Raw genomic sequence first — 13635 nt, forward strand, 5'->3', positions numbered from 1 at the left:
ATACCTGAAAGAATACAGAATCTGAAAACTGCCTCCACAAGCTTTCAGATCGAGGTTTATTTTGACAGTACTTTTCATAAATCTGGAAATCTTCCATCTAAAATTGTGGAGACATTCAAAAAGTTAATAAATTCTTGTGACTTTAATGGACAAAGTTCATAAGATTTTCTCCACAATCAATAAGGCTAAGAAAAAACAAAAACAACGACAAAAATGCAATTCCTTGAGACATCCCAAGCAAAAACCAATTATTCAAAATCATTTAATTTGTAATAGTTACAAAGTTTTTACTTGGAACATCAGAATAAAATGATTGTGTTAATTTTTGCTCCAGATGCATGTTAAGTACCTTATGAAGCAGCATATAATACATTTACAAATATATTTCTATTACAATATGGAAAATACTCTATGAATGCCCAACCATGAGTCCCCCTGTGCAATTTTTTTTAAAAGTCTTTGCCTTTTTTTCTTTCTACATTTTCATTTTATGAATGTGTTTTTCATTGGGACTTGCACTACGGTAGACCAAGCAGCTTGTTACCCCTTAACTTCAGCAACTAAATAACATGACTTAGCACTTGTTGAAAGCAAAAGGAAATAAGACTGTTGAAAATATCATAGTAACTACAGATATAAAGCAAAGACTAGGTAGGAAATCAGCAGGCACGGAAGTATCTCTGTCCCTCAGTTTTAGAAAAGAGCACCTCCATGGATGTAGCCATTAAATAGGAAGGGGAGGCGTTGCTTCTCCCAGGAGTTTTAGAGCATCAATAGTTTTCAACAACAGAAGACTGATCACAGAATCACAGAATGGTTAGGGTTGGAAGGGACCTCTGGAGATCATCTAGTCCAACCCCCAAAATAATTTCCATAAACAGATTCCTATTTAGCCTTCGGTGTATTAGGGATGAAACTAATTTTTTAATAAATCCCAGATTAAAAAGTTTAATTCTGTCATAGCTTTCTGCTTTCATAATAAAAATATTTTGGATTATATTTTTGGAGGTGTACTCATTAAAGGAAAGAGCAATAAAAAAAAATCCAGTAAAGAAATCTAACCAAATAAACCAATCATTTATTATGATGTGAAATGATGTAGTGCACGACTCCTCTTCATGTTTTCCTGACTGCCACTTTAATAAAGCAGTTTTCTTTCAACAAGGTAGTAGCTCTTTCTAACAAAATTAATTACCCCAGACAGTGGAAAATATCCCCAATTCTCAATTAACATCTACATTCTCAACCTGTTACCTGTTCAACACAAACAAAGGGTGGCAACTACTACATGAAAATCATTGTCATATGTTACAGTCTTGGAGGGGCTTACAAACAAAAACCCATCAAAAGATGACACATACCTGATCCAGAAAGCACCGGCCTACTAGTTCTGGGTATTCTACATAATTTTCTAGTTCTCTCAAGAATATTCTGTGAGGAAGAAGAATTTCTTAGAGTGCATGTTTAAAAAAGTGGTAGCAAATATTCGCATTCTTGCAATTAGTTTTCTAAACTTTTTAAAACAGAGTTGTGATTCTGTACTACAAAACTAAACAAAACTCTTCTAAATCATGTGCTTAAAAAGGGATAGCAAATTAAAATAAACAAACATTCTGACCAATTTCTTTTAGCTTCTGTTGCTACAACTGAATTCAAATATAAGATTGGGGAGGGGGATTTTGTTTCCCTGCCTGATGTATTCAGCAGCAGGATCTTTACAGTTTAAAGTATTTGGGTTTTCCTTCCAAATACTACCAAACACCACAAAACAAACAAATGAACCAAACCCCCCTCCCCAAACCAAAAAAACTCACCTCAAAAAAATCAGTGGCAAAACTTCCGGTCTAGTTTTGCCTGAATAAGAAACAACTCTTATATGCTTAACTTCTCTGGAAAAAACTTCATGTCTACCAATTTAAATATTATCCTATGAAGAGATACCTCTCTAGCAGCAAGGATTCAAACTTCAGAGAGGTCACTCAAGTATAAAATTAACCAGCCTCAACTAGATCTAAAAGTTGAGAATTTGTGGTTCAGAATAATAATTTACTTTCCATAGCAAATTTCATAAAAAATAAAAGAAACCCAAACCCAAACAAACCTTGCTTTAATTAGCTTGTAACCAGATTCCAATACCTTTCTTCAGGAAGAGGACAACAATGCAAAATTTTATCTGTGTACTGCAAACATTTGAGTAAAGTTTCAGACAGCTTTGCTCACCTTTTACAGATATTTTGCTTTTCCTCTTCTATGCAACATGAATTTTGACATGCCAGATAGCCAGGTGGGACTCAGTAAGGATCTTTTTGCAATTTAAATCAGATTAAAAGAAAGAGTGAAGAATCCCATCCACATGCTATTTTTAGATCTGAATGCAAATCCTCACCTGTTGTGAAAATGATAAATTTCTTCCATATTCCCAAACAAGATATCCTTCTTATTTTGGAGTTCTGGTGAAATGAGATGAGCCATTAAGGGGTTGTCCATCTCTGCAGCATAACCCTGCAACACAGGAGAGAGGCACACTGATTATCTCCCTTTACTTGTAGCACTTATCTCTCTCTGACAAGGCAGTCTGCCTGCAAACTGACAGACAGCAAATAAAAAGCTCAGTATTAATCATGAAAAAAGTATACAAATTCTGTTTGTCCATCAGTCCAGTAAGACACACCTACAGTCTTTAGAAAGACACTTGAAAAATTACTGCCATTTTAGTTAAGCAAGGATGAAACAAAGTTTGCAATCACCACCAAGCAAAGGCATTCCCATACTGCTTCCAAATTATACTGTTTTAGTTAAGCAAGGATGAAACAATGTTTGCAATCGCCACCAAGCAAAGGCTATGCATTCCCATACTGCTTCCAAATTATACTTCATTCTTCTTCTGTTAGGACTTTACGCATCTGAGTTTAAAGCCACAATTCCAGCGCACATGCAAACGATCATGCTAATCTCAGCTATTAGTATGAGGGAACAAGCTGACTGTAGTTATTTCTGTAGGTAACCATTAAGCTGCAAATACTATCTTTAAGACATTTTCATTAGCTTTGGCACCAAAAATCGTAACTTCTGATTCTGACATCTTCCATTTTTCACATAAGGCCATATTCTCTTGTCTGTTTGTCTGGCACAGATAAGGAAAAGAGAGCTCACAGGTGGCTTTAGCCCAGGACTGTTCTCTGATCCTGAGGTCATTAATCTGTGATCTCTCAAAACACCAAAAAGACCGACAACAAACAACAAACCCCCCCAACACCAAACAAAACACCCCCAAGCAAAGAGAAAAACTGCAAGGATGCTCTAGCACCTGTACTGTAAGCATATTTCTTAATGTAAGTAGATTTCTTAGTGTGCAGGCTAAAGAAAGATGATGAAACCTACTTTCTTTCTGTCAGGTTTTTGGTGTTGGGTTTTTTTGTTTGTTTGTTTGTTGTGGGGTTGTTTTGTTTTTTTCATTTTTAAACAGAGGTATCATGGACAAGGTGGTCACTGCATTAGTGACATCAGTTATGATAAAATGCACTGAATTACAACAAACTGACAAATGAAATGATAGGATAAGCAAAAGCACACCTACAACTAAGATCTTCAATTTTCAAGTGATGTCCAAACTACAAAAAGTAGGAGAACAAGCTGGTAAAGTCAGCTAGCCTGAAGAATACAAGTATTTGGATAGGACAGTGATTAGATTTAAAAAAAAAAAAAATCAGAAACATTCCTTTTAAAATCTGACTATTTTTCCATCAAACACCACAAAAAAAACCCCAATAGTATAGGCAAAGATGCTGGAGCTCATAGATAGCTAACCATTGGTCCTTCTCCCATATCTCTGCCCCCCAGACAGGAAAATGCAGAGTCTGAAGGCGAAGGGGCAGGGAGGGAAGTGGTACAGCCTTAAGAAAAGATAAAAATAATGTATGTAAAATGGAGTTTAAAAAAATTAACAGGGAAAGAAGAACTGTGTCCACCATGTAGTTAAGGTGAAGAGATGCACGAAGAGAATGATTACATTCCACTTGAAGTAAAGATGATGGTGAACATAGCAGCAAAGCCTTGGCATAAAGAAGGGGTACCTAACCCAGCTGATGTGGAAACAAAACTGACTGAGTTCAGTACTTTGGAATTCTGAAAGAACAAAAGCATGAAATCCATACATTGACAAAATGCTTGACAATATTTTTTTTTTTTTCACTTCAGGTTGACATAGTACTTATTTTAAAAATTTAATATAAATACCCTTCACGTTTTACTACCTATGCAGTGTTTTAAGAAAGGAGAAGCAAAGCTACTCCATACAGCCACAGGGATCATTTAATCTTACTTTAAGAATACATAAGGCTTTGCTTAGTCTTCCATTTGAAAGCTGTTGTAAAAGCATCAAAGTAAATGGGAAAAGGAGCCAAATACAATACCTAAAAATAGACTAGGCCAGTATTTTTCCCAAATAAAAATGACTAGATTTCACAGACTAAAGTGAGATGACCATGGTTATTAATGAAAGGAAAACTATCAGTCTTGGATAAAAGCAGCTATAGCAGTTTCCCAATAATCAATCTTGGGAACGACCTTGTTTTTTCTACTAGAATCCTTGGCAGAGAGAAAACACACTGCAATTAGATATGACATAATAATAAGAGACACCATCCATACAAAGGAGTATCTGGTTCTTTTACAGGAAAAATTGGAAGATTAATAGAATAGTAGAAACAAAGGAATTGGGAGAATAGCCAGGACTATGGATTAATAACTAGAATTACTCAAAAGCTGGAAGACTGCCATTGAACCATACCTCAGCAAGGATCCGATCCAGAATTACTGTTGGCAGTCCCAATCAACCAAGTTTGAGAGATGAATCCTAAACTGCAAGGAGGCACAAAGAAGCGTGCCTGGCACAATCAGACTACTGGAGAGTCTATCACATTGGCAGAAAACCAAGACAGCTTGGCCGAGCAAGACCAAGGTTGCACTATACTCTGTGCAAAACAAGAGTAATACCAGAGAAATAGAAAAATTCTGTAACAACCCTCCAGTAGCAGCAGGAAGGACCAAAAATCCTCCAACTATTTGAGTATTTTTTTTTATTATTTTTATTTTTTTTTAACACAACTGTACAGATAGCATTGCATACAAAAGCAAAGAATAAAGTAATCCTTAAGGTCCACTCCAGACCTGCCTTGGTTTATTAACATATGCAACCATCCTACTGTCATCAACACTTGGACCGGACCCAGGACATAAATGCTATGGGAAGCCGAGCACAAACTAGGCAAAAGCACAACTAGAGTTCAAAACCCTCATACAGTACTCTTACTTGAAGGTATGTGCTCAGAAATTATCACTCCCAGTCCATAACTTCAGACAGCTCCTATTTAGGAGCTTAATGTTGGCATGGACACCAAGAGTACCCACCAGTTCATCCTGATTAAAATAATTCGGCTTCAATTATCTGCAACTTCATCATCTACAGTCAAATTGGACTACAACAAAATGACACATCCATGTCTGAAGACTTAAGAAACTTCAGGAACAACACAGAATACTGTGTCATTCTACAACCAGCTCAGCAGTACTGCAATTGTGCATCCACAGCTGTGGAGCAAAGGGAACATCTTTGTCTCCTTTACAATTTCAAATGAAGGTATTATTATTACAAGGCAGTCTGTTGCCACAATTGTACCCAAGACATTTGGAAGACTAAAGACATGCAAAGAGGAATGGATGCAAGAAACAAATTTTCTCCTCTGACACAAGATTCTCTTGATGCAGATTCACATTCCTGTGTGACACATAACCTTCCTGGAATTGACTCAAGACTCTGGAATGATCTTTTGCATGAATTAATGATCATGGCAAACCTCACTATCTTCCACCTAAATAGTTAGGCATATCTTATTTTCTGCCCAATTTGTGGTTTCTAATACAAGACTCTAGTTGCATGAATATTTCTAGAAAAATATTGCACATTCCTGCCTCTCTGAAAATACAATGGCAGAAGAGAGATGCAATGATCACATCGCTTGATGGAACAAGCAGAGGCATTACAGTAATAAGGAAAGAATAAGAGCACACATGAGATGGAAGAGAGAAATAGATTCGCCAAGAGCTGCAGTGAAATTTAATCTTTACCTCAAGAACACAGAGAAGTTCTTCCACATATGCTCGTTCGGTCTCAATGAGTTCATTAATTACATGCCTGTAGACAAAGAATGAAAATTAAGGCAGGTCTATTCACTTGTGCAAAGTAATGAGGCAACATTAACTTTGTCTGTCTTTCTACTTTACTTCAGACCACAAAAGAACTGTTCCCAGGTAATGGAAAATGTGATGTTTCATGGATATTTCTGTCAAGAGTTTATACATCCTCATTGAGAAGCATGTATTTTTAAAACATTTTAAAATTTTTGAAAATGTGTTTAAACAGGAAAAAAGTAAAATCTAGCATTTTAAGTGATGTAGTAATTGAACTGAAGCAGTGAAGCGTTTCATCATTGTACATGCAAAATCTGGTTATGCTGTGTTCACAAGTGTTACAGGAGCTGCATAGGATTATCAAATACAAACTTAAATTTATACCAGTCATTTTAAATAAGAGGCATTTAGGGCACACTTTAAATATCACAATGCTGCTTGAAGTTTAATTTCTCCCTAATGTTCAAGCAAACATGCTTCCCCCCCAGCCCCCTCCCCTTGTGATTTTGTACAATTTAACACATGGTGGTAACAGTGAAAAGACAGTAGAAGTATCCAGTTTACAGGCAGAAATGCAAGCTCCACTATTCACATTTCAGGTGGTACTGTTATTTTTGGAAATTAAGCGATGCTTTTTAGTTTTTATAAAAGAAAGTGATTTTTAGTAACATTTATCAAAAAAGGGACTAAAAAGAGTCAAATAAAAAGATGAAGTCTTCTGAAGCATGGAGTCCAAAACCTCCAATAGATTTACAGGAGGCTTATTACTCAAAACTATGTCACCTATGAAAAAAATATGTAGTTATCTTGCCATAGCATCACCTTGCTGCAGCAAAGCTAGAGTCTGGTACTATATAAACTATAAATAATGCTGCAGACAGACTGGAATACCTTCCCTCTGTGTACAAAGATCAGCCAATGCATTTCAAAAAGCACTGGGGCTTAATTCAGAGAAGCATATTTGTCTTATCAAATCCTTAGCCAAACTCAGCCTTGCTGGAACCAAATCAGAGAAAAAACATTTTTTGTTTATCAAAATATACTTACTGCCTTAACACAGCTAGGTTTTCTTCATCATCCATTGTAGATCCTCCTCTGCTTTGATGGAGTTCAGTCATTTCACTCTAAAGAAGGAAACAAACAAACAAACAAAAAAATCATCACAGCATCACAGATGGGGGGAAAACACTTTAAAACACGGAGCTTTGCACTCAGCTCTACTTGCATGCGTTTTCACAGGAAAGACCGTACTCCATTAAAAACAAAGGCAATTTGCAAAAACACTGCAAAAAAATCTAAGTTAACCTGAAGGTTTTAGAGCACACAAGAACATTTAGAAACAGAGTTTTCCATGAAAGGCCAGCTTAGAAAAGACCATGGATCAAGGCGCCTTTCCAGGAAGACAACATCAGAGCATCAGCATAATCTTGGAGGCAACACTGGCCTTAATCTGTTTTTCAAGCTAAAAATGAAATACTGTGCTAAGTTTCTGGTAACTTCCTAACTTGACACAGAAGTCCACTCTTACAACTTCTCCTGTAATGGCTGAACTAATTACAGCTTGCTGAAAAAAATAAGAGGTTTGGCTTTCAGTCCCACCTTGAACCAACCCTGTTCTCCAACTGTTATCCCTACTGGTCATGTGGTCCTGCCTTCCTCCTTGCATTGTCTCTTGCTGAACCTTCACTGAGTTGATTCAACGCTAACCCAGTGGGAAAGTACTTGTTTCTGTTGCTGCTGTCAGGTTACTTTCCTTGCTGGAGGCGGGGCAGGAAGACCATCCCCACTTGGGAATGGCAACCCATTAGGTCAGGTGAAGCTGTCTTGGAGCCAACGACAACTACCTCTTCACTTTTGCCAGTTTTAAGAGTAGCCAATTACTACTGGCAAATAATAAATGTTTCCTGTTCATAGATTTTATATTTTGCTGCCCCTAACATTTTTCCTAATATAGGCAGCTATTTACTTTACCTTCCCTCATACTGAGCCCAGCGACAAAGAAGCCTCTATTTAAACCACACGAGTGCTTCACCAGAGTTACTTCAATGGGGGCACTACCATCACTTTTTCAGTGGAATTGCCTCATTCTTCTTGAAGTTCCTGAATATTCCATTTTATTATGACTCTCTTAAGCAATACGTGCGTGAAAAGCGCAAAGAAAAAAAAAAGTTACCTTTCCTTTTCTGTAGTTTACCCTCCGAAGCGCACTGCTTTCTGAGTTGGATACATATTCTCTTTGAAGACCTAAGCACGTAAACCAGAATCAAACAGCAGTTAGAACTTGAGCAGATCTGACACAGATGTTTGTGCAACCACAAATTACAGCTGAAAGTTTCTTTAAGTCTCTCAGCATAGAGCAAAAAATTAGTTAAAGGCTACTACAGTTACTTACCTGGTGAGGTACAAGGAGATTTTACAAAGGCTTCAGGTCTCGGTGCAACTGGCTGAACAGGACGTGTCTGCTTAGCTGCCAGTTTCTTAAGACTTATTTGTCTCTTTTGAAACATTTCTTCCATGCTTTCTTGCTTCTGAAAAACCTTTTGCACATGTTCCTACCATTGCCACAGAAATTGGGAAAAAAAAAAAAATTCAAACAAATATCCCTTGCAGAGACCTATCAACAAGCTACGCTGCCATTTACAGCACATTGATTTGAAATTGCAATTGCTTTTATACCACATATAAAAATACTACCTTAATCTTTACTCTTAACAAGGCATTATTTACAGTCATTTAGTACACTTAAAAATTGGAACGTCACTTCATAAAATGTTTTGTGTGCTTACTGCAGAGGAACCAATCTGGTTCAGGTTTCAATTTAAGAAAAAAAAAAATCAACCAAAAATAGGGAAGTTTTCTTTACAGCGTCTAATGGTTCTGTTACATGAAGAGATCAACGAAGAGGAAAAGGGACATATTCTCAAGTTCCAAAAAAAAAAAAAAGGCAGTTACAAAGCTGAAGTAATACAAATATCAAGGACAGGCACGTTTTTGCTACATTTTAAAAAAATTGTCCCAAGTAAGTATGTGAATTTTTTTTTTTTTTAAAAGTAATCCTACTATCTGAAAACCTGAAGTAGTCATTAAAAGGCTCTGAAGCAGTTATTAAAAGGCTCTGAAGCCTCTGATGCTTATCCAAAGATACAACAGGACTACCACCTCAGGTAGGAAATGTGTCGGCTTTCTAGTTCCCACATATAACTCCTAGTACTGATTATTTAGCTTTATCAGTGGCATGCAACTCTAAAATTAACAAATGGATGCATAGATACACGTAAAGATCTTCTGGTACCTTTAGGTCCTCGTTGAGGATGTGTGCATATTCTCTGTAAATTTTATTCAACTCCTTGATTTTATTGCCCGCACCAGTGTCCAGGAATTTCTCAATTTCCTGTAATGCTGATTCTGCACCATCCTGGGACTGACATTTATCTACCGGCTGCGAAGCCAGCAGATAAATTCCTTCATCGCACCACTTCATAGACTAGAAACAGAGAAAAGAACAGGCTCAGAATGCACTGATGTCAGCAGCAAACACTAAGACTCTAAAACATTTCATACTTCTACTTGTGATGTATTCAGCTACTTCAGGTGAAAACTTCCAGCACACCAAGATATTTTTACCTGCCATTATGACAACTGGCTGACTGAGCTTTTAGCAAGTAAGATGGGAAACAGAACTGTTCCACACAAAATTTACCTTTTCTAGTAAGTCATGCAGTTCTAGAGATTTGTTAAGAAGATTCCTCCTCCGTTCTGTCTCAGCAGCGAAGGCATCACAGAGATGATGAAGTTCACTGCATTTTGGAATAATGGAGTCCACAGCATAATGATTGCTTTGAATAAAAGCGTCACCCTCTGAGGCTAACATTCTGGCTTTTGCTATAGTCTCCTAAGAAAGCAAACATTGATTTAGGTACATCTTTCCTTGGATCAACATCAATGAAAAAATTAAAAATTAGACCATTTGTTTTTCTGCAGTTAAATACACATGTTGGTATAGAATACATCTTTATTTAACAACTGCTTTGCTTAATAAATCAAAGTGTTTCCCCAGATGCCCAAGAACTTTCATGCCTCCTTCTTTATCGTATCAGAATACTTCAGAAACATTAATGAGTTTAATCATACAGCCTCTGTGAGGGAATCACTACCAGTCCTTCTATGCTTTAGTTATTCAGCAGTGTGTGTGCGCGCGTACATATGCCATTTGGAGTACAGCAGCGATCTGAACCCAAATCTGAACCCACCTCAGTCTCAAGAGCAATGACCTCACTTATGAGCTATATAAAGTTCCCTTTCTACATTGTTTAGATTGTATGTTTCTGTTGGTCATCTTTTAACATATTGTACATTCAATAGACAGCCTTCTCATTTCTCAGATTTAACGAAATAAGTGACTTTAATAGGAATGGAAGTGGTCCCTTGATCACTAAGTGCAGAACTTGGCTATGTAGACACTGCATGCAATTTTTCCACAAATTGATCGCACTGAAATTTGTAACTGGTCACTCTGCTCTTTATTGAGGGATGCTGGAGAATTGGGCCATTCCAATGGTTAAAGACTTTATTTCAAATTCCTTCTGCACATTACTTGAGACACTAATTCTGTCCTGTTGTCAGCTTAATATAAGCTCAATAACCAAATACTATTGCCCTCCACATATGCATTGTCATAATAGAAATTAACGGGACTTGCAGAGTTCTTACACATGATTTTTCTTCAAAGTTGGCAAGATCTTTCAAAATGTGCTCCACATGCGAACAGCTGTTTCCCACATCTGTGAAAGCAGACAGTCTCTCAGACACAATATCCAAAGCCGCTTTGACCTGAAGAGGGACACAGCTATGTATCAATGAGGATGATTCGACATCTCTGAAGACCCATCAGTTAAAGAGCTGTTAGCCAGTCAGGTAACTCACATTATGGGGTTACTGGGGCACAGAGACAAATCACTTTTTTTCCAGTCTACCTTTACCCCCAATTCAAAATGAAAACAAATACAAAGAAAAGGTAGTGAAGTAATCCCGGTTCCTGGTACTGAAAAAAAAAAAATGCAGGAGAACTAATGCTCAGGAAACATTTATGATCTTGCTTTTACCAGATGACAATAATACAAAGTGACTTTAACATAAACAGCAAAACATGAGGGAGAGGTCCTCACCCTAACAACCACTTGAGACACAGACATACAGAGAGACACACGTACACATACACACACTTGTAAGAGGGTTTCTGAGCATTGGTCCCATGGAGACACAGGGGCCGCGCTCTGAGATCAGCTGCACCAGCGTAAAGTGACTGTAGGTGCCATCAAGCATATGAGTTAAACTAACATGAGATCAGAAACTGGCTGTAAAAATTTTAGTTCAGCCTCCACCCAGTTTCTAACAGTGTGGTTGCAACTTCCCACCCACAGCGTTGGAGACTGTTTTATAAAATTTCAGCCAGAAGGTTTAGGTAAGTCCTGGTTCCATAAAAGGGCCTATTGGCAAGATGAAAGGTTTGCAGCCAGCATATTTTGCTTCTGTGGTAGAGAACAGGTTTCAAAGGAGTTTTTGAAAGCTTATACACTGCTGGGCTCGTGGAAAAAAATCATAAGTCTGCAGAAGAGAAGCTATTATGTCTCTATAGGCAAGTATTCAAGGTAGTAAAGATAGCAGGATGTCAAGTAAGGACACGTACAAGAAAGAGCTTGGAGAAAGCTTTCCGGAACACACAAGAGCTGCAAAAAAACAAAAGGGCATTTGCTTCTGAATCATATCTATATTACCAAATATTGACGGCCACCAAGAAGTTCTCACCTCTCTAAAATTCTGTTCAAAATTCCGAAGGAGCAGACACTGCTCAAGTTTTTGCTGATGCTTAATCCAAAACTCATCAAAGGCAGCCTCTGTTTCATGTAATTGAGCCAGAAGCCTTAAAAAAAAAAAAAAAAAAAAAAGAAAAGAAATACTGTAAGAATGATGGGTGCAACCTTCAAGGGACAACACAATCTTCCACAGTAAACAAAAAGCCTCCCCAAAGCAATATTTTCCAGAAAAGATAAACTGGATACAGGAAACTTTTTTAAGTATTGCACAGAATTGTTTCCTAGAATAACACTGATGTAAACCTAAAACCCAACACAAACATTCAGTTCTGAAAAGTGGGCAAGCGTTGATTTGAAGCTAGCCATTGCACATACTACTTCCCAGCTCTGGCCCGGGGATATGGGGCTAGCAAACACAAATAAAATATGCAAATGTGCATGGACTACGACCCAGAGGAACCCAAGCCTTGGGCTATAAGGAAAAATGAAGGCAAAAGTTCATACTGCTGTGACCAGCCAGCTGCCCTTACATTTCGTTCCTTGAAGCAAGGCTCATAATAAACCTGAAGGTCATTGCTCCTCCTCTTCTGATCAGAGTTACTATTTAAATATCACAGGCAAGTGTACAGCAGTACTGCAATGAGAAGAATCTTCTTCAATTATAATTTGGGTCGATGCTTTAAGACTTTTACTTTTCAGCTTATCTTCCAATATCACACTTGACAGTATGGTATCCTATGGACTTATCTTAACAGTGCGCTCTGCTGTACTCAGGCGACATCCAGGGAAGGCCATACATCAGAATTTTAATGAATTTTTGTCTTTAATAGCACAGAAACAAACCCTGAATTTACAAGTTAAAACCGATTAGAAAAAAGGTGGGGACACACACACAGAGAATTTGTTCCAACTTCCATCAGATATTGTATCGAGGGGGAGCATTTTGGATAAATTAGCAATCTCCACCCCGATTGTCCTTCGGATAGCTGATAGCAACAGTGGCCAAAAAAAGTGATTTCTGCCAAGCTTTGTGGATTGGAATAGACAGTTACTTGGAAAGAAAAGTCAGCCTGAGGGTAACAGAAACATGGAATGACGGACAAAAAAAGAATGCAGAATACCGCCTGGGGGAAATGAGCTATGCTTTCATAGCTTTGTGCAAATTTACATCTGTGCTGTGGTGATACGATGCGTTCAAAATTGGCCGTAATTGAAGGAGGGGTGAGCTGGGAGCAAAGGAAAACATCTATTACTTATATGCTCAAAGGAAGCATATAGGAAGTTTGTGCACAGATACTTCAAGAGTGGTGTACTCCCTAGTAGCCCTTTAAAGGCTACTAATGACACTGATAACGTTAGCAATGTTAGAAGCTCCTTCGGGCAGGTTTAAAGAAAAAAACCACCCACTTCAATTCAAAAGAACTTAAGAAGTTATGTATCACTTCTGTCTTTTCCTCCTGCTTTCCCTAAGTGAAATTTCCTTTGATTTCAAAGCATCGATATTCTTTAAAATCAGGAAAAGCTGCTCAACTATATAGTCCAAATCTGACCAAAAGGGAAAAACAGAACACTGTTACTTTGCACAGCACAGATCAGAAAACAGAGGAGTTGTTTCTGAAAGTACCTTTTATAT

The 13635-nt window shown here is 37.6% G+C and overlaps 1 protein-coding gene across 1 annotated transcript in view; it reads right to left on the reverse strand.

The window, feature by feature from the left end:
• Window positions 1-13635, reverse strand: part of MCF2L (MCF.2 cell line derived transforming sequence-like) — a 91534-nt gene that overhangs the window by 11701 nt on the left and 66198 nt on the right. The window contains exons 9-19 of the mRNA XM_009892133.1: window positions 11995-12109; window positions 10900-11019; window positions 9890-10081; window positions 9482-9673; window positions 8582-8741; window positions 8363-8433; window positions 7237-7313; window positions 6127-6193; window positions 2387-2502; window positions 1362-1431; window positions 5-97 (exon numbers count right to left, since the gene is read on the reverse strand). Of these exons, the coding sequence (XP_009890435.1) occupies window positions 5-97; window positions 1362-1431; window positions 2387-2502; window positions 6127-6193; window positions 7237-7313; window positions 8363-8433; window positions 8582-8741; window positions 9482-9673; window positions 9890-10081; window positions 10900-11019; window positions 11995-12109 (1273 nt within the window). The remainder of the gene's footprint in view (window positions 1-4; window positions 98-1361; window positions 1432-2386; window positions 2503-6126; window positions 6194-7236; window positions 7314-8362; window positions 8434-8581; window positions 8742-9481; window positions 9674-9889; window positions 10082-10899; window positions 11020-11994; window positions 12110-13635) is intronic.

Source organism: Charadrius vociferus, unplaced genomic scaffold (assembly GCF_000708025.1).
Source record: "Charadrius vociferus isolate BGI_N301 unplaced genomic scaffold, ASM70802v2 scaffold218, whole genome shotgun sequence".
Lineage (NCBI taxonomy): Eukaryota > Metazoa > Chordata > Aves > Charadriiformes > Charadriidae > Charadrius > Charadrius vociferus.